Source organism: Cetorhinus maximus, chromosome 9 (genome assembly GCF_964194155.1).
Source record: "Cetorhinus maximus chromosome 9, sCetMax3.hap1.1, whole genome shotgun sequence".
Taxonomy (NCBI): domain Eukaryota; kingdom Metazoa; phylum Chordata; class Chondrichthyes; order Lamniformes; family Cetorhinidae; genus Cetorhinus; species Cetorhinus maximus.
Window position 1 is genome coordinate 41,521,447 of NC_135887.1, and position 21,269 is coordinate 41,542,715.

Consider the following 21,269-nt stretch of genomic DNA (forward strand, 5'->3'; position numbering starts at 1 on the left):
TTGTCACCTCTGAGGGCCCCCTCACCCTCATCCACATTGGTGTCCTTCTCATCGGAGGAGACGTGCAGCGCCTCAGTCTCCTCCTCAGCCAGCTCCTCACCCCATTAGAGCGCCAGTTGTAAAGGGTGCAGCAGACGACGGTGATGCATGACACCCTCTGCGGACTGTATTACAGGACTCCACCAGACTGGTCCATACACCAAAGCCACATCTTCAGCATCCCAATGGTCTGCTCCACCAAGTTGTGAGCTGCTGCATGAGCCTCATTGTAGCGTCGCTCTGCTGCAGTCTGAGGCCACCCCACAGGTGTCATCAGCCACGACATCTGCGGGTAGCCCGTGTCCCCGAGGAGCCATCCTTGCAGCTTCTGTGAACCCTGGAAGAATCCAGGGATCGGTGATGGACTGAGGGTGTAGGAGCTGTGCACACTCCCTAGAAACTGTGCCCACACCTGCAGGAAGCGTTTCTGTTGGTCACATACCAGCTGCACATTCAATGAGTGGAATCCCTTGTGGTTGATGTAGTCTACCCATGTGTAGCAACGGAGGCCTGTGCGCCACATGGATGCAGTCAATCGCACCCTGCGCCTGTGGGAATCCCGAGATCCCGGACAATCCAGTGGCCCTTGCATCCTGGCTGTCCCAGACCCAGGTGAAATGCACAAAGTTCTGTGCCAAGGAGAAGATGGCATCCGTGACCTCATGGATGCATCTATGGGTGACGGCTCGTGATATCCCACAGAGGTTGCCTGTGGAACCCAGAAAGTAGCCATTTGCATAGAAATTCAGTGCCACAGCCACTTTCACAACCACTGACAGTGGATGCCCTCCATGTCCCCTTGGCGCCAAGTACTGCAGTAAGTGGCAGATGTGAGCCACCAGGTCCCTAGACATGCGCAGTCATCAGCGACACTGCTTATTAGTCATCTGCAGGAATGACAGGCGGCGCCTATAGACCCTGGGTGTCACTAGGTGCCGTCCAACCATGGCTCACTGTTGCCCCTGGGCAGTGAGTCTGGGTGCCCAGCAGCTGCTTCTTCCTGAGGTTGCTGCTCCACCTATGCACGGTCAGGAGCCTCAGTCGCTCCCTGCAGGCCATCAGGCATACACCTAGGTCACCAGGCTCCATGATCCTGACGTTGTCCTCCTGCGGCATGAAAGAGAGAGAGACGTGGTTAGCATGAGTGTACTTAGTGCCTTTCCTGGCCCCTTAACGCTTCCCGGAGAGTGCTGGCTCCCCACCGGATGGCCACAGATGAGTGCGCTACATGGCTTCCTTGTCAGCTTGCGACATGGGGGAGACAGCTCCTAACCAGGATGCTGAGATTGCAAGGGGCTGTGAGCACCTCTAGCAGTGGCTGCTACATGGGCCAGCGTTGGCGGAGAGATTGTACAACGTGTGCACCCAACTGCTCTGTGGTTCAGTAAAGTGGTCGTGGACTTGCAGTCTGTGCTGGGGGATGGGAGGTGGGGGTAGGGTGGCGGGGGTAAGGTCTGGAGCGCTTGGCGACACTTTGGTGCCTCCACCTTGCGTGGCCGGATAGTCTAGGAGCCCGACCCTAATCATATCACTGTGGCTGCGCCTGATCTGTCTCAGTTGCAGAGGGATGGCCAGTTTATACAAGTGTCCCTACTGCATGGCCACTTCCCTCACCTACCCTGTCCCTTACCTCAATTTCTTGTGCGCGGTATCCAACGCCAGGGCAGCAGTTGCCCCCCTCACCCTGATAACGCCTCCAAGGCTGGGCAGCAGTTGCCCCTGGACACCCCCTCTGACAACAGTCACCTCCGTGGCAGGGCGGTACTTCACCCCGGCCTCCCCCTGGCACCCCTGAAGCCTGCAAAGCAACAGTCGACCCTGGTGAGCTCTGCAGAACGACACTGTTCACTCACCTCAGTTCCCCCAAAGTGAAGGCTGCCAAGTGCTCGTCGTCTGTGTGCTGTTTTGAAGCACATCAACGTGCTTTCCTGCCATGTGGGCAGACGATCTGGTGGAGTCCAAGAGCCTGGTGGGATGGCCTTTTAATGATATGCTGATGCATTACAATGAGCTCCCTGACGACTGATGGTGAGAAACACAGCCCGCCATCGACGGGCTGAGCGGACGATCACTACCTGCCTTCCCGCCATCGTAAAACAGATTGCGCACGCCACCTATCACGCCCGCTGCCAGAGGGCACAGAAAATTCCTCCCACTGTGTTCGACTATTAATCCAGCCATAGCCATATTTTATCGGAAGATAGGTAATCCTGCCACCAGCGGGACGAAAGTAGGACTCGAACCTGCGCAGGCATCAGGACCCTGGGCAGCATTTAATTGGCAGCAGCCAATCAAGAAGCTGCCACCGGGGCTGCCATCCAATTTAGGATGGCGACCTGCCTCTCAGAGCTGCTGCCCAATCAGAGGGCTGGCAGCTCAGCAGCGCCATCAATAGAATTGGCTGCTGAGGCTGCAGGAGGGAGAAATGGACGCCTCCATGCTGAAGCACCCTGAAAGGCAATTTTTTTTATTTACTGTGCCAGAGCCAGGCAGGCAGACCCTGGTGATTGCAGGCAAGGGGTTAAGGTGCACACGCCACCGGCAGTGCTGTGGCTGAGATGGCATCCATTGCTGCCAAGGGTTCCATCCATGGGGCAATGGACCAGTCATAATGTAAGACCCACCCCTCGGAACCTGCTGGGAGGCCGCCGTGGTTTACCTGACAGTCTCTCCACATGGCGACAGCCACTCCTGACGCCAGTAAGATGCTGGTTGTGGATGAGAGTTGGCCCTTCATTGGTTTAATTGGCCACCCACCTCCAGTTTGAGGGTAGCCGCGCTGCTGCAGTTTGTGTCACTGAGAATATCCCGTGGTTGTGGGAAGGCATCAGGCTCCTCTCCCCACCTCCCAACCCACCTCCAACGGGCTGGTAAAATCCCAGCCCATATCTTTGCACAGTAATTTGGTGCAGGTTTCATACAACTGAAGTTCATTTCCTTCCTTTACTTCAACCAGCAGTGAAAAAATTTCATCACATAAAATGATAAGATTGTATTGAAGGGCCAAAAGCCACTGCAGTGAGGATGATGTGTTTTTTTCTGCCAACATACAATCTATTGCATTCACAAAGCAAAACTTTTGTGACGACTTCATGTCCCAGCTGAATACCACAAGGCACAATTTCCATATGTGGATAAAATGGCATTTATGTACAAGCAGGATTGTTGGTATACTTATAGTAGTGCCTCTCACCTTCATAGATTACACTTCGCCCACGCTATAACAAGGTTATCAGGAGACTGGCACTCAAGCATTTTCACATTATACAGAAGTTGCATGACATACAACAGAATGTAATATGAAAACAAAAAAATCAGTAGTTAACATTACAAACATGAGTCACATAATGAAGTACGGTATTACTTGTCAAGCAACAACCCCAATTATTGGACTTAGAGTGTGGCTGTCAGTGCAGCTCTAGTACTGTGAGATCAATAAGTGTGCGTTCAGTAAATACATTTTAACACAGGATTATTCTTAGGAAGCAACCTAATTATAATGGTAAATTCAGGATATTCATAGCCACCAGCAATATCTATTCACAAGAAACTCTCACAGCATGTACTATTCCGACCTCAAGTTTATTCTGTAAATACTTTCATTAACTCAAGCTTTGACCCCAAGGTGAACTTCTAACCACATATTCATGCCAACACTAAGATCACCTATTTCCAGCTCAGTAACATTGCTCAACGTTGCCTGTCTCAGCTTATCGGCTACTGAAACTCTCAGTTAAGCCTTTGTTAGCTCTAGATTTGACTTTTCCAAAGTACTTCTAGCTGGTTCCCCACATTCTACCCTCTGTATACTTGAGGTCATCCAAAACTCTGCTGTCTATGTCTTAACTCGCACCAAGTCCTGTTCCCCTCTCACCCATGTGTTTGCTGTCCTATACAACTGGTTCTGAGTTGTTATGACCCCTGTAGAGACCAATAACTGATAAAAGATATTTGAATTTCCAGTGACTGACTGGAAGGATCACACAACAAGTATACTCTAAACTACAGAAAAGCTTTCCCCATTTAACTTTTAAAATGACTGAAAATTCCCTGCCATGGTTATACTTTACTCTGTCCCTTAAGTAGGATACTTTTTTCTCCCAGAACCAGTTTAAAGTGTTATGAGCAATGTATAATTTTAAGTTGATAAAATATATATATTTGTGTGTTAATAAAGGTAAAAATGGTTTCATTTCATTTAGGTTTTGTTTATGAACCTTGGTGCCTGGGTGTCTGGATAGACTTGTGGCTATAAGGTTTCAGTTCTTTTGGGTTTGTTTGTATATATACATTTTTAATGAAGTCTTACAAGCCCTGAAGTGAAAAAGATGGGTGAAAAGAGATTGGAAGTTCGGTGGTTTGGGAAACAAAAAAAAATAGAGAAAGCTTTACTGCTGCCCAATGACAATAATCCAGAGATACAAAGACAGAAAAAAACTAGAGTGGAGAGAGAGTGAGTTCAGTGTGTGTATCAGAGAGAGAAAGTGGGATTTAAGCTCTCAGACGTAAAACTACAAGGCTATTGAGACAGTCGTTAACTGAATAACCAGTTATAGGACTCAGCAAAGTGATCAGTTAGCAGAGGTGCTACTGGAAGACTGAGTTTAGGGAATTTTTGTTTTTCCTCTGCAGTTGACAAAACAGTGAGTTTAGAGTGTGGTTTTTGGGTGTCTCAGGGAGAGATATAAGTTGGGTGAGAAGCATCAAGTGAATGCTCAGGAATTCACCAGAAGAAAACGGTTTGCAACTGTGCCAGTCCCAAGCAAGAAGCCTTTGTGCCAAGCTAGTGGTAACTCTTCAATAGTTTATTGTCTGTAAAGATATTGCTGGGGGAAAGGAATAGTGGGAATTTGAATCATCTTCTTCTGTTTGTATTGAGATCTTTCCAACCTTTTTGTCTGGTGTAATATAGTTCGCTTTTCTTGTTTTAATAAATATTTTCTTCTTTGTATTAATAGTTCATCAGCAGACTCCTGTGAATTTGTTCAGTAACTTGCCCCCACAGCTTCTAAAAAAAAGTTAGGATCTATCAAGCCAGGTTTCACTCTGGGATCTGACTTGCCAGCATTAACAGTGGCTGGGAGCATAACAAAAGCTATTCTCCACTCCCACCGCCCTGCTTCCTTTCCCTTTCCAGCCAAGTAACTTCTCACCCCAGGATTGACTTTCCTCCCTCTAGCAAAAGCTAGGCGAATCTTCCTGCCCGTTTAAATCCTCACAAAATTGGGCTCTTCAATCTGAGCGCAAGCTCCCACCTGCATTCTGGTAAATATTAGAGTCAGTATTTTCTCTGCTTCAGGTGTACTGGCTGTCTCTCTCTCTCTCTCTATCTCTCTCTCTCTATCTCTCTCTCTCTCTCTCAGATTTGTGCAGGCTGGCCTATTTCTATCAGATTCAGGGAACCTCAGAAAATCTTAGAAAACCCTGTAAGCCGATAATACAATGGCTTAATATGGGCTCTTTCCCTCTCAAAGTGCATCTCCATGGCAATGTGAATCAAATGGACCTGTATCCAGGTAGAAATGCTAAGTAGCTTTCCTCCAGACCCCCAACTCCATTCTAGCTTGGAATTAAATAGAAAGTTTGAAGTATAACTGTTTATAAAACCTAACATTCCTAACAATTCTCTATGAGACTTGGAGACTAACAGTCTACACACAGCCATCACAGATGCTCTTGCCATTGTCTACAGGTAGGGACACTTTGCACCTTCTTCCCAGTAAAACAACCTGGGCCCCCTTTAACTTTAACAACTAAGACTGTTGTCAGGCAGAATTCAGAAGACGTCACACAATGCCCTTCATTCCTCCACTTTACCCTAAATTAAAGAGGAAGTCCCAAAACATAATAATCTTATAAAGTTTGTATTTGTAATACAGTCAAGCAATGAATTGATTTTAAAATTCTCATCCTTGTTTTCAAATTCCTCCATGGCCTCACCACTCCCAATCTCTGTAATCTTTTCCAGCCCCAGATAAATCTGACTTGCTGAAGGCGTAATTATCACCTCCTGTGATTTGCCATCTACATGTTGTACCTCAACAACATCATCCGAAAGCGCAGCAGTTTCCACATGTACACTGACAACGCCAGTTCAATCGCACCACCATCTCTCTCAACCCCTTCAACTGTCTCCAAATTGTCAGGCTGCTTGTTCGACATCCATTACTGGATAAGCAGATATTTCCTCCAAATGGCAGACTGAAGCCATTGCCCCTCCGTGCACCACCCCCCACCCCTCCCCCACACCCCCAGCCAAAATTTCTGCTCACTAGCCATTTCCCCCAGCTGACTCCATCCTTCGCCCTGGCAACTGTATGAGGTTAAACAGGACTGTTTGCAACCTTGATGTCATGTTGGCCCTGAAATGACCACATATCCACACTATCACCACAGCTATCTCCTTCCACCTCTATAAAATCATCAGACTTTTCTCGTGCCTTATCTCATCTGCTGCTGAAAGCCTGACACCATATTATAGCTATCTTTAGGCTTGCTTTGACCAACCTCTAGACCTGAGTCATCCAAAACTCGGTTGCCCATGTCCTGACTTGCACCAAATCCCATTCCCCTATACTGGCTCCCAGTTAAGCGGTGTCTCAATCTTACTATTCCCATTCTTGTTTACAATTCCCTACAAAGCTTGGTACTCCCCACCTCTGCGATCTCCTCCAGCCCCACAACACTCCAAGATATCTACACTTTTCTGTCTGGCTTTTTAAGCATCCCTGATTTTAATCACTGCCTGATTGGTGACTGAGCATTAATATTTGGAATTTTTTCCATGACTGTGCAACCTCTCTTCCCTCTTTTAAAATACTCCTTGAATCTATCTCTTTGCCCAAGCTTTAGGTCATTTGCCCTACTATTCCTTATGTCGCATATTTGGTGTCATATTATGTTTTATAATGTTCCTGTGAACTGCCTTTTATCTAGTTAAACGTACAATATAAGTACAAGTTGTTGTTTTATGTTAGACAAAGCAGGGTAATTCATCGAACTGACAATGGCCCCGAATTTCCTCATGATTTCTGTCAGACTCACCAACACCAACACTTGGTGAGAGAATCCAGTGAAATATCTAGGGCCCTAGACACATCAGGTCTCCACCAACATTGCATGCTCTCACAAGCTCTTACAAGGCAAATAACACCATAGGAGCAAAGCTGGGGCATCCTACATTAGGAATTATGACTCCCTTGACCCAGAGACCAGAGACTGCTATTCCAAGAAGGATGAGATAGACCAGCCAACACCGGAACAAGTGGACCCCAGTAGAGGGGGAGATCAGGATAGCAAAACCACTTGCTAAACCTTTTACATTTGTGTCATCAGCAAATTTCAGGATTGTTTTTCTTATTTTTGTCTTTGGACAGCCTGATAATTCAGCCATTCACACCTTCTCTAGACTCATCCTTTGTTTCTTTACTTGTCCCATTATCACATCCTTTGTCTCTACACACTAACTCTTTTGTCACATTTTTTATTCATTCATGGAATGTGGGCTTTGCAATGCACCTTGCAGGTGGTACACACTACTGCTACTATGCATTGGTGGTGGAGTGAGTGAATGTTTGTGGATAGGGTGCCAATCAAGCAGGCTGCTTTGTCCTGCATGGTGTCAAGCTTCTTGAGTGTTGTTGGAGCTGCACTCATCCAAGCAAGTGGGGAGCATTCCATCACAGCCCTGTCTAGTGCCTTGTAGATGGTGGACAGGTTTTGGGAGACAGGAGGTGAGTTATTCGCCACAGGGTTCCTAGCCTCTTATCTGCTCTTGTAGCCACAGTATTTATATGGCTAGTCCAGTTCAGTTTCTGATCAATGAAAACCCCCAGCATGTTGTTAGGAGGGGTTGCATCAATGGTAGTGCCATTGGATATCAAGGGGCGATGGTTTAATCCTTTCTTGTTGGGGATGGTCAGTGTTTGGCACTTGTATGGCTTGAATGTTACTTGCCACTTGCCAGCCCAAGCCTGGATATTGTCCAGGTCTTGCTGCATTTGGACATGGGCTGCTTCAGTGTCTGAGGAGCCCTGAATGGTGCTGAACATTGTGCAACCATCAGCGAACATCCCCACTTCTGACCTTATGATGAGAGGAAGGTCATTGATGAAGCAGCTGAAGATGGTCCAATCACAGACCTTCCCTATTGCCCTTTTTCACCCTTACCCATTTAAACGAATTAAAATCTATTACATTTTACCATTTTGATGAAAGGTAATTGACCTGAAACATTGGGCAGAATTTTCTGTGCCCACCTACATTGGGCCTGCTCTGCTCATGAGTAGACAATATGGCGAGAAGGCCAGTAATTGGTTTGACGGCATCATGAAACCAGTTTGTGATCGTCCAGCCAGCCCTGTCGATGGCAGGCCACGTTCCCCGCCATTGGACGTCGAGAACCTCACCGTAACACATCTACGTATCATTATAGGGCAGGCCCGCCAGAATCATCCCCCCCTGCCGGATCGTCTGCTCACGTTGGCGTGATTGCAAGACGATGCAGAACACGTCTTGACAAGTGTGACATGCAGAAGTCGGGACTTACCGCCACAGCCTTGCTCACATTGCAGACACTCGAGGAGCAGAAGATGCTGGAGCCCGACACCAACGGCACACTGGAGGAACGTCCATGGCATACTGGGTGGATTCTGATGGGCATGGGTCTACTGCAAAGCAGCTCACGGAAGTTGGAAAGTCACCGTTTAGGGTCTGCCCACAACGGATGATGATTGACGGGGTGAAGAGGAAGGCCCAGTTGTGTTTGGGAGAGGAAGATGTACCGGGGTGGGGTGGGGGAGGAAGGTCTAGGATCAACTGGGAGAGGAAGACGTGGCAGGATGGGGTGAGGCTGGGAGGGGGTAAATGGAGGTCTCAGGATAGGGTGAGATTTGGAGGGGGGAATGAAGGTATTGGGGGGGGTTGGGGGGGGTTTGGGGAGGAGGGGGTAACAGGGGAGAAGACAGCAACTGGGGAGGTAGGTGTAGGGGTTGAAGGTGCAAGGGTAGGAGTACGGAGGGGACAAGGAGTGCAGAGAGGGAAGGGAGTCCGGGAGGGGGCCGGGGCGGGGGAAGGAGTGCGGAGAGGGGAGGGAGTCTGGGTGGAGGAAGGAGTAAGGCCGGAGGAAAGAGTCAGGAGCGGGTGAGGACTAAGGATGGCAGAAGAAGTAAGGGTGCCTGAAGGAGCCAGGAAGGGGGGAGGATTAAGCAGGGGTGAAGTCCGGGGAGGGAGGAGGGTGGGGGTTTCCAACTGGGGAAGGGGTTCCAAGTGGCGAAGGGGTTTCAAGTGGGGAAGTGGTTCCAAGGGGGGAAGTGATCCGGAGGGAGGGATGTCCCCGTGAATGTGCAAAGGGAGGGCTCTGTTGAGTCCATGACTGCCTCCTGGGGAGCAAACTGAGGTTGGGCATGGAATGAGGGAATGGTGTGAATGACCAAGGGCAGAATGAGGTGGCAGGGTGGGAGGGGGAGGGCTTGACAGTAGCAATAGAAGAGACAGCGAGGGTGGTTGGTGGGGGCTCGAAGGCAGACATGGATCCTGGTGGAAGGAGGAGGTCAGGGAGTTTAATTTGGATGGGGGTGGCATTTTCGGGAAGGAAGGGAATGCACATGTTCACCTGGACATCCCCGAAGGAAAAGGGCTGTTGCTGGTAGGTCACAGAGGGGGAGGTGGAAGGCAATGCCTGAGGGGTCAACTGTGATGGGGGAAAGGAAATGGGTGACTGGGGGAGAGGAAAAGATGGGGGTGCTGACAAAAAAGCGAGTTCAGATCATGCTGTCTAAATCGAAAATGAAATGAGTCGTGGTGGGCGAGATCAGGTGCTGCATGGGGATGTGATCAGTGGGTGGGTGGAGATGCAGGTCAGCTCATATAGACAACTGAAAGCGAACCCCAGCAGGCAGCACTGACAATGCTCAGGACATTGAGATGAGCGTGATGCGGGAAGGATCCATGTGCGTGGGAGAGTGCTTGCACATGGCTCTGAAAGGCCCTGCCACACACACACACACACACACACACACTGCTCCCTCCAGAATCACTCATTGGCCCACTGCTCCCTCTGTGGTGACAAAGGACGAGGTTGAGGGGATCACAGGCAAAGGGGACTTGAAAGGAGAGGACAGCCTCTGAGATTCCTGAGTGGGTGGCCCAGGGGTGTCCAGCTGCTGCCCCTCCTCCCTTCGGGTGCCCGGGGTACCCGGCTTGACTCCTTGAGGGGAAGGAGCACCTGGGGGGGCATTGAGGTGCCCCGTTTCCCTCTCGCATTGCCAATGCAGGGGCTCACCCATGGCTCAAGCGATGGAGTGCAGGTCTGCACACATCTCTATGTTCTGCTGGCCCAGGGTCTCCATGGTGTCTGTCATCCTCCTCATGGAGGCTTCCATACATGCACATGTGGGCAACTCTTCATCAGAGAGCAGGCGGATGCACTCCTCTGACTCATGTGCCACTCTGTTGAGGAGTGGAACAGCTCTGCGTGATTTTCCCATACCTCTGCTGACTCTCCAGGATGAGTTGGAAGGCCAAATCTAGAGGTTTGTCATCTGACTCGGACCTCACAGATGCCTCTTTCCCACCTCTCCTGCAAGTGCTGGGAAGCTCAGTTGAACCTGCCCCCTCCTGCTGCGGACATGTGTCCATGCAGTGACCACCAGATTGTGAACCTGAGCCTGCTCAAAATCTTGGTCCCACCGGGGTGTGTGTCTCTGCGCTGGTGGAGGGTTGGTTAAGCACGGTGACAGGTCTTCCAGGCTGCTTATTTCCAGCTCTTCAAAGGAGGAGGTGTCCACTTGGCTGGAGGTGAGGACGTGGATGGAGCTGAGGGACTAGTTGGCTGAGGGTGTCGGTCACTTGGCAGAGCTCCCTGTGAACCAAAGTAGAGATAATTAATGCATGTCAGCAGAGTCACAAGCAGGAGAGAGAGCACTCACGGTTGCATTGAGAGAGGGATAATGTGGTGCAGGATCCTCACAAGGGTGTTCACCACCGACCTCACCATCGCCGCAGACACAGTCCCCATCCTCACCAGTCAGCACGATGGCATGCTCCTCAAAGTGAGTAAGGGGCCTAATGTGGACCACTCCATCCCTAGTCTGGGACCTCTTCCTGCTGATGTGAGCCAGCTTTTCCTGCATGAAAACAGATGGAGAGAGTGTGAACAGGACACATGGCACTGCGTGGAATGTTTGTGTGGTGAGCGGAGCCATGGACAGAATGAAGACGTGAGCTTGAGAGGATATGAGCCTGATGGAGATATGAGTGTGTGTGTGAGAGTTAGTGGTGTTGTCCCTTGAGGTGTGAGATCCGTGTGGATGTGTGATGGGTTTGTGAGTGTGTGAGTGAATGAGTTACCCTGGCGGAATGGATGACACCATTCATTCTGTAGCGGCACTGGGTGGCTGTCCTCTTGCAGGGCATTGGCACTGACCACCGCTGCCACTGCCTCCCATGCTGGATTGGTGATGCAGCTGCCCCTCCTGCAGCCAGTGCGGGGGTAGGGGATATCATGTTTGGGCCTCCACGGTGTCCAAAAGCCACTTGAGTGACGTGGCAATAAACCGGGGGACTGCAGTCTTTTTGCCTTTTGGGGCCATCCTGTCTTCCAAGCGGCAGTCCTGGGCTGGAAGCACTGAGAGGTGTGTGCGCGGCTATACTTTAAATATGGTGCCAGTGTGACGAAATGGCGAGGTGATGGCATGGCGGGCGAATGAGAGCCTGCCCGCCATCAAAACGGCGTGTTTCCCAGGAATGCGTAATTAATGTGGCAGGTTTGGGACGATGCGGTGTAAGAAGCCGCCATTGTGGTCGGCGGGTAAAACGTCATTTTTCCCACCCGCTACCGCATTTAGCACAAATCTGGGATGATTCCGCCCATTAAGTCTGTTTCTCTCTCCACAGATGCTGTCTGACCTCCTGAATGTTTCCAGCATTTCCTGTTTTTATTTCAGTGTTGTGTCCTTTCTGTCCAAATCCAAATTATCTCGTGATATCAAAAGCAAAAGCAGACCTCAGTACTGACCCCTGCAGTGCACCACTTCCCTTATCCACTCTGAGCAACATCTATTTACCCTACCTCTTAGTTACATACTTATTACTTCCTACTGCCCTCAACACTGGCGCAAATAACAATTCTGCTTTTATTTTGTTTTAATCAACTGAGAGAAACCAAGAAGCTTTTTGTAGACTGCAGGAGCGTCGCAAGATTTGGGAAAACACTGGTAGCTGAACATGAACTTGCTAAGGATCTGGAGATACCTGCACACTTTGAATCAGATCCAGCCCGTATTCTGTATTAGTGGAAAGGGGAAGCAGTTCACACTTGAAGCAGACGCTGAGCCTATTCGTAGCCCAAGGAAAAATTCAAAGTGAACTTCTATTTTGCAGTCCTTGCCACAGCAATATAATCCATTGAAGAAAAAGTCACACAGATGCTCCAAATTAATTCTGTGTTTAGCTTCCTCTATGATTTTCACAGTGTGCTGAATAGAAAAACAATTTATGGAACATTGCTTGAAGCTACAGCATGCTTTAAAACATGGGGGCTCCAAAGATATCGATGCTTCAGATTTGTGCAGTGAATTGCAAGCCATTGGAAAATGAGTTCCAAAGTGTGCATCACCGCAAGATGTGTTGAATTTTGCCTCTCAGCTTATTTCTGCATGCAGTGTCCCTAACACATTTATTGCTTTCCACGTCCTGTTTTCTGTGGCCAATGGTGAGCGAACCTTTTCCAGGCTAAAGCTGATCAAAACATACATTTGTTCCTCAGTGATGCAAGAAAGACTTGTTGGACTATCCACCTGGTCAAGGGAACATGATTGAAGAGACCTGCATTTTCAACCAATCAGAAAGCTCCCGGGTGATCTCGTGGCGATGCGGGTATTGAGGTCCCGTGAGAGGTGCAGGAACAGAGCGCACGAGTTTAGTGAGTGGAGCCGAGGGAACATGGTGCTGCAGAACAGTAGGAGGCTGAGACTGGAAAGGTGGCAGGCTGCAAATAACAACGACCAGTGAGTTTGACTATTTTTAGCGGTTGCGCGTGGGACTGATAAGAAACAAGTGTTAATGCCATTTTACTGTATGCATTTTCAAAAGTTAATTGGGTGAGGGGGGAGGGCGCAAGGCTGAAGGTTTGCCAAAGGTGCCCAATACTCTCGCACCAGCCCTGGTCTGGCTCCTTCCAAGTTGCTGCTAGAAATATAAGCAACATCTCCGTCTGCAGTACACAGCTACATAGGGAGGTCACTGAAGTGCTCTGTATACAAAAAAACAATTTAATCTCATGTCCCTCTTGCCAGAAATAAGCAGGTAAAGTGAACACAAGGTTTCACATAGATTGCAAGCTTCCCCATGGCACAGGGTGTCAATGACCCTTTTTTAATTTGTTCATAGTATGTGGGCATTGCTGGTTAGGCCAGTGTTTATTGCCTATCCCCAACTGCCCTTGAGAAGGTAGTGATGAGCCAACTTCTTGAGCCACCACAGTCCATGTGGTGTAGGTACACCCAAAGTGCAGACAGATAGGGGCACACATATTGACTTGTGTGCGCCTCATGTCAACTTAGCCACATTCCTGAACCAAGGGGTATGTCACCCCTTCAATGTGCAGCTAGTGTGCAACCACAGGCAGCACATCGTACAAGTGGAAGTCCAATATCCCAAAATCCTGGCAGTAGTCATGATTCCTTCATTCTATGGCAGTCTTCTATGCCACCTATAATTTACCCAGCAGGTACGCACCCACCCCGCCCCACCATGCTACACCACCTGGCCAATATGAGGGCAAAGCCCTTTTTATCACCTATCAGTTGAGAATCTGAGGAGCAGGAGCATGATGAAAAGGAGGAGGATGAGAAGGAAGAGGGGAAGGAAGAAGAAATGCAACAAGGAGTGGAGAAACAGGCAGAGGAGGAGACTTACAATGTAGATAGTCCCTTTCTGCCCGGGATCTAAGAACACAAGAACATAAGAAATAGGAGCAGGAGTAGATCAAACTTGCTCCGACATTCAATATGATCATGGCTGATCTTGGACCTCAACTCCACTCTCCCACCTGCTCCCCATTTTCCTTGATCCCCTGAGAGACCAAAGGTCTGTCTATCCAGCCTTAAATACCTTCAGTGATGGCGCATCCACAATCTTCTGGGATGGAGAATTCCAAAGATTCACATTTGAATGAAGAAATTTGTCCTCATCTCAGTCCTAAAAGATCATTCTCCTTACCATGAAACTGTGCCGCGTGTTCTAGACTCCCCAGCAAGAGAAAACAACCTTTCAGCATTAACCCTGTCAAGCCTCCTGCACAGGCTGACTGCTGGGCTTCCCTAAATTACAAAAATGATGATGTTCCAGGATAATTCATAGGCTATGAAATGTTCTGGAAAGCCCCAAAGATATAAAAGATACTATGGGGTGGATTTTCATCTTCAACATCTGAGCAATAATCTGGTGCAGCAGAAAGCACCAAAAAAGGAATAAAAATTGAGTGAAGACAATCGAGTCCCTTTGTAAGTGCAAGTCCTTATATCTCTTATAACCTGTCCAAAGCAACAATTGAAGTTTCTCGACTGCATGGCTGAAATTTTGAAACAGTGATTCCTCTGTTGAAATACTACTTCAAAATCTTCAGTCGGTTTCTTATCAGCCATGCTGTCAAGTGGGGATCTGCCATTTGATTGATTTATATACCTACACAGAGACACTCACCTCAATTTTGCAACCTCCATCAACAGGTTGGAAGATGCTTCCGAAAATAAGTAAACCCAGCTACTTTTCAAAACTATAAAGAATAAGGTTTATAAAATATGTTGACAGGCTTGAAATCTCAGGAGTTTAATTAAGTTTACCAGTCGTGGATTATCACATTCAGGTTCCATTGACAAATGACTTGCTGGCTTTCCAATTCTCTGGCCTTGTGAGCCAAGAATTTGTCAGATTAAAGTCTCTGACTTTCCAATCATTCAAGCAGGTCAATTATTTTAGGATGTTCTGTCTGAATTGTTCTTCAATTCACTTATTTGCTGTGTCTTACATGCCTGAAGTGTTTTCTCCACAGAGTTCATTTAAACACTGCAAATGCCTTTCCGCCCAAGCACATTTGTGAAGTCAATAATAAAAAAAAATGTATTGGTCTACAGTTGATACAAAACTCATTCTTCTTGAACTTTAACAGAGGAGACATTGCTGTGAAGCTTTTTAGGAATTCAGAAACACTCTAGCTGAAGAGTCACACCCAAAAGGTTAATCTATCGCTTCCCTTCAGCTGATGGTCAATCTACTGAGTTTTGGAAAGTAAAATTAGGAAGGGTACACAAAGGGTGCCCAATGCACAACCACTAGTTTTGCATCCAATGACAAGAGTTATAACCTACTCTAATCAGTCCTGAAAACTTCTGTTAACCACTCTTCGCTCTTTATTGCTCTTAAACCAATATTTTATTCATGCGCCTACATTCTGTTTAATATGGCTTTATTTTGTCTACATGCCTTCAATGTTTGCCTTATCAAATTCCTTTTGAAAATGCATATACACAATATCCATTGCATTTACTTTATTAATACACTCTACATCTCATCTATTTACTTAAAGAACTGCTTTAAATTTGTCAGACTGATTTCCCTTTCACAAATCCATGAAAATTGTCCTGATTTAATCAATGCCTTTCTAACTGAATTTTTATGTCATATTATGGCTTCCAGAAGCTGGTTTATTACTGTTGCTAGACTCATTGATCCATATTTTTTGGTTTTACTCTTCCTGTTTGAAGAGAGGTGTTATTTTAGCAATCCTCCAGTTCTCCAACACATCTTCTATATGCAAGATCATTTGAAAGGCTGTAGTTAAAACCTCCATTAATTCATCCTTGAATTCCCTCAGCCTTCTAGCATTTACATGAACAGGATCTGGTGTTTTTTCAACTTTGAATTCCCACCATTTTTTTAAATACTACTTTCTTATGTACAATTTTTTAAAAAGAGGTTGGCAAAGGAACTGGAGTAGAACTTGATGGGCTAGACTTTGATCTTTACCATATGGGCAAAGGTGTGACAGAGTGTATTACCTGTCTTTCCAATGGATGACAATCAGGCAGACTCCATTAATGGTTGATGATTTGAGTCAGCAGGTTACCTCAGACAGTGAAGATAAAAATGTACTGCTGATGTCTTTTTGTGTAGGCATTTGTTCACCTTTTAAAATTTGTTTATCATAGGCCTGAAAGAGCAGTGTTCCAAATACAACAAAAAAGCACAACTGACCTGATTGGCAACGTAGGGTCTGCTGTGTCCCACCATTCTTTGGGAGGGCTAATGTACATGCACCAGAGCTCCCAGGTGTAACCATGGGCACAGTTCTCATAACGCTGGACCTCAAAGGTTTTGTGCTTGATGTTGTCAATGGAGGGAAGAATAATTCGCTTTCTGTCATCTTTAATTCTGGCCAGGACTGGCTCAACCCTGAAAAGAGATGGAAATGTATTAAAATACTGTTAGATTTGTGTAAAATGGTAATACTCTAGAACTGCAGCCATGGCCAGAAAGACATCAAAGTATGTCTGCAAGTTATTAGTTGAGATGCCCTAGTGGAAATACAATTATTCCAATTATTAGATTATCCTATGACGACTGAAGGCATATTCTTTACATTAAAAAAAATACACGTTGAATTGTTAAGCGATTGTGCCACAAGGCTTTGTCCCATTATTTTTGAAAATATGACTTTTCAACGTTCAATCGACTCAAAACCTTGCAATTTGAAATGACAGAGAACAAACTACTTAAAAATGCAATGTCACACTGCAAGGTAAAGGTGAAAAAGTAAACAAGACACCTTCAGGGGAGTGTGGAGAGAGGGACATATCAAGAAGCGGCTAAAGGCACTGGATACTGCAAAGGCTATGGGCCGTGACAACATTCCGGCAATAGTACTGAAGACTTGTGCTCCAGAACTAGCTGCACCCTTGGCCAACCTGTTCCAGTGCAGTAACAACACTAACATCTACTTGGCAATGTGGAAAATTACCCAGGCATGCCCTATCCACAAAAAGCAGGACAAATCCAACCCGGCCAATTACCACCCTATCAGTCTACCCTCAATCATCAGCAAAGTGATGGAAGGTGTCCTCAACAGTGCTATCAATCGGCACTTATTCAGCAATACCTAGCTCACTGACACTCCGTTTGGGTTCCGCCAGGGCCACTCAGCTCCTGATCTCATTGCACATAGAGAAAAGAGCTGAACCCAAGACATAAGGTGAGAGTGATGCCCTCGACATCAAACCAGCATTTGACCGAGTGTGGCATCAAGTAGCCCTGGCAAAATTGGAGTCAATGGGAATCAGGGGGAAACTTTCCACTGGTTGGAGTCATATCTAGCACAAAGTAAGATTATTGTGTAAGTAATATTGTAGGTCAATTGTCTCAGTCCTAGGGCATCACTGCAGCAGTTCCTCAGGGTAGTGTCTTAGGCCCAACCATCTTCAGCTGCTTCATCAATGACCTTCCTTCCATCATAAGGTCAGAAGTGGGGATGTTCGGTGATGGTTGTGCAATGTCCAGCGCCATTCGCGATTCCTCAGATACTGAAGCAGTCCATGTCGTAATGCAGCAAGACCTGCACAATATTCAGGCTTGGGCTGATCAGCGGCAAGTAACATTCATGCCACACAAGTGCCAGGCAATGACCATCTCCAACAAGAGAGAATTCATCCATCTCCCTTTGACACTCCATGGCATTACCATCACTGAATCCTCCCTTAGCAACATCCTGGGGATTAACATTGACCGGGAAAAGGGCTGGACCAGCCATATTATGTACTGTGGCTACAAGAGTAGGTCAAAGGCTAGGAATACTGCAGTGAGTAACTCACTTCCTGATTCCCCAAAGTCTGTCCGCCATCTACAAGGCACAAGTCAGGAGTGTGATGGAATACTCTCCACTTGCCTGGATGAGTGCAGCTCCCACAACACTCAAGAAGCTCGACATCATCCAGGACAAAGGAGCCTGCTTGATGGGCACCTGATCCACCACCTTCAACATCCACTCCCTCCACCACCTTAGACATGTGTACCATCTACAAGCTGCACTACAGCAACTCACCAAGGCTCCTTCAACAGCACCTTCCAAACCCGTAACCTATGCCACCTCGGAGAACAACAGCAGCAAACACATGGGAACACCGCCACCTACAAGTTCTCTCTGAAGGCATACGCCATGCTGACCTGGAATTATATCACCCTTCCTTCACTGTTGCTGGGTCAAAATCCTGGAACTCCCTTCCTAACAGCACCCTCGGTGTTCCTGTAATACGTAGCCTGCAGCAGTTCAAGAAAGCAGCTCACCACAACCTTTTCAAGAGCAATTAGAGATGAGCAATAAATACTGGCCCAGCCACCGATGCTCACATCCCATGAATGAAAAAAAAAACAGGCTGAGGTCTTTTTGTGGGCCCAAGAGCAATAAGCATTGAAATGGAAAAATCTCCTGCACCATTCTGAGTTGTCTCCTGCTACTCGTAGGCAAATTGGGCTCAGACAATCAATACAGGACCTTGATTTGTATATTTAAGCTGTTTCAGTTGGCTGACTGCTCTCCCATGAATAGGCCTGAAATTACCGATGGATTGGTTGAAGCGCTACTGATTTTCTGCTGCCGACCACTTATTTTTTAAGGGAAGTAACAGTCAGCCAGTAGTTGAAAATCATTTCCATTCTGTCACAAGAGCGATGAAGCATTTTGTACATGAATAAGAACCTTAGTTCTGTATGTTATTAGGGGACTGTTTAAAATACATTTTTTCACATTGATATCTATCTTGTCTGGTTTGGGCTGAGGACTCTGTATTCTAACAACAGTTCTCAGTGATTCATAGTAAATGTGATATCACTGTCGGCCTGCCAGACTCAAGCCTTTGCATCAAATCACATGGATTATACAAGACAGAAACAGGCCATTTAACCCAACTGGTCTGTGCCTCAACTCCCCACAATCTTTGCACTCCCTCTCCCATTCCATTTCCCTCATCTCAAGCTTTCAGCAAAGCTTTCTATTCCCTTTTCTCTCTTGTACTCATCCAGTTTCATCTTGAAAGTATCTAAGCTATTCTCACCAATTACACTCTGTGGGAGCGAGTTCCGCATTCTATCTATTCTCTGGGTAAAGAGTTTCTCCCTATTTACCTCCCAATTAGATTTATTATTACTATGTAATAATTAGGGCCCCTAATTTTGGGTGCTCTCTCAAATGGAAACATTCTCTCCACATTTGTTCTGCCCAACTCATTCATGATCTTAAAGGTCTTTACCAGGTCTTCTCTCTTCCAAAGGAAAAAACCCAACCTGTTCAATCTTTCCTCATAGCTGGAAACTCTCAGCTCTGGTACCATCCTTGTAAACCTTTTTTGCGCTTTCTAAAGAAAGATTTGCATTTATATAGCACTTTTCGTGACCACTGGATGCCCCAAAGCACTTTTCAGCCAATTAAGTGCTTTTGAAAGGTAATCACTGTTGCAATGTAGGAAGCAGAGCAGCCAATTTGCGGACAGCAAACTCCCACAAGCAGCAATGTAATAATGGCCAGATAATCTGTTTTTCCCCCCTCATTCCAAATTGCTTCCTCTTGGGCCTCACGCCATTGAAGACGATTTAGCTGTGATGATGTTAGTCACTGCAGGAATGAGTATAGTGGGTGCTGTGGGTGCTTTAAGGCTGAGCAGAAACACACGGGAGTAGAAGTAGAATATACCTTAGACGTGGTGCTGGAGCACATATCTGTGCTTGAGGAAATTAATGAGCAGCTAATTATAGAGTGGAAGATGGAAAAAACAGAAGATCATACTAGCCATGATCTTGGGAAGGCCTCTTCCCTCACTCTTTCTCACTCCTTCTATGCCTTCGGGCTCAAAACCGCAAGGACCCATTCCTTGTAAGCAGTCCTGCGTTAGATGACTGCTCTCTTGTCTGTACGCGTTAGTGCTGGTTATATACAGCTTTTGCCTAAAGGCAGATAGAAATACAGGCATATAGGCCTGGATTTCCATCCTCGAGGCCGGTAGTGGGAATCAGGAAAATTCCCAGCTTAGTCCAAGCGCCTCAGGAGAAAGTGCCCGCAAGGATGGGGTTTTCATTGTGGGGGTGCGAGTGAGGGCTGACGTCTGGCCAGCCTACCTGGGAAAAAGGTTGAAGGCAGGCACAGGGCTGCCCGATGCAGAGGTGGGTTTTGTAAAATGCCCGCGTCGGTGCTGCGGAGCTTCGTCCAGGTTAAAATAGAAACAGAAAGGCCTTCTAGCCCTCAACCCTCACAACTGCTCGACCCCATGCCCCATCCATGCCACCTCATCCCTGCCACTCAACGCCCTTTGGCCCCTCATGTCCCCCATGCTAAGGTATGGCCTCCAAACAACCATGATGGACCCCTCATGTCATCCATGCCAAGGTATTCCCTCGAACAACACCTATGGCCCACCCCCCCATGCCAAGCTATGCCCCTCTACCCACCCCTCCATTTACTCCAGGGCAATAGAAGTGTCAATCACCCTGACCATTTAAAGCTTCAATAGCTGAAACTGCAAGCACCTGACCTTGTGTAAATCTGAGCCTTATGTAAATAAATGTTATGCAATTGACAACAGAGATCGAGAGCCAGAGCTGCCAATCAAACAATGTTTTCTCTGGAGTTCAGGTGGTTTAACAGATTAATGGATTTCTGGGCTCTGAGCTAAGCGTCATGTATTCTACCAGACTACCCGTGTAAAATCCAGCCCTTTGAAGGCCAGAAATCATTGGTCTGTGGAATGCAGTTATCTTTTGCTGTACAAGTGAGTACTTTAGTTTTACTTCAGAAAAGCACCAGCTAAAATTTCAAAATTGTCCTCAGTAAAACATTTGGTTAGACTATGAAATGAGCATCGTTTAGTTAGGGAAATACATTTTCATTTTCCCAGGCAATTTTCAACATGCTGAAAGAGGTATTATACATAATCTCATTACACACTGAATAACCCCTAGAGATCAGTTTCAAAATGGTCAAAATCAACAAATATCATTAGCCCATCGATGCTACAATGTAGTTTGCACTTTGTATCCTTTCGTTAAAAAACGGCAAATGATCTTTCATTCATGCAAAACACAATGTGGATCCTTACCACCCTTGCGTTACATGAAAATCCCAGGTACAATGTGCTTCAGGTAGAAGCAGTTGGTATTGAGAAAAACAGGGGGCAAAAAGACAGCAAATA

General features: G+C 46.9%; 1 protein-coding gene across 1 annotated transcript in view; it reads right to left on the bottom strand.

Annotated features, from left to right (window-relative positions):
- Nucleotides 1-21,269, bottom strand: part of LOC144684600 (polypeptide N-acetylgalactosaminyltransferase 17-like) — a 500,196-nt gene that overhangs the window by 287,761 nt on the left and 191,166 nt on the right. Inside the window, exon 5 of the mRNA XM_078548594.1 lies at nt 16,294-16,491. Coding sequence (XP_078404720.1) covers nt 16,294-16,491 — 198 coding nt within the window. The remainder of the gene's footprint in view (nt 1-16,293; nt 16,492-21,269) is intronic.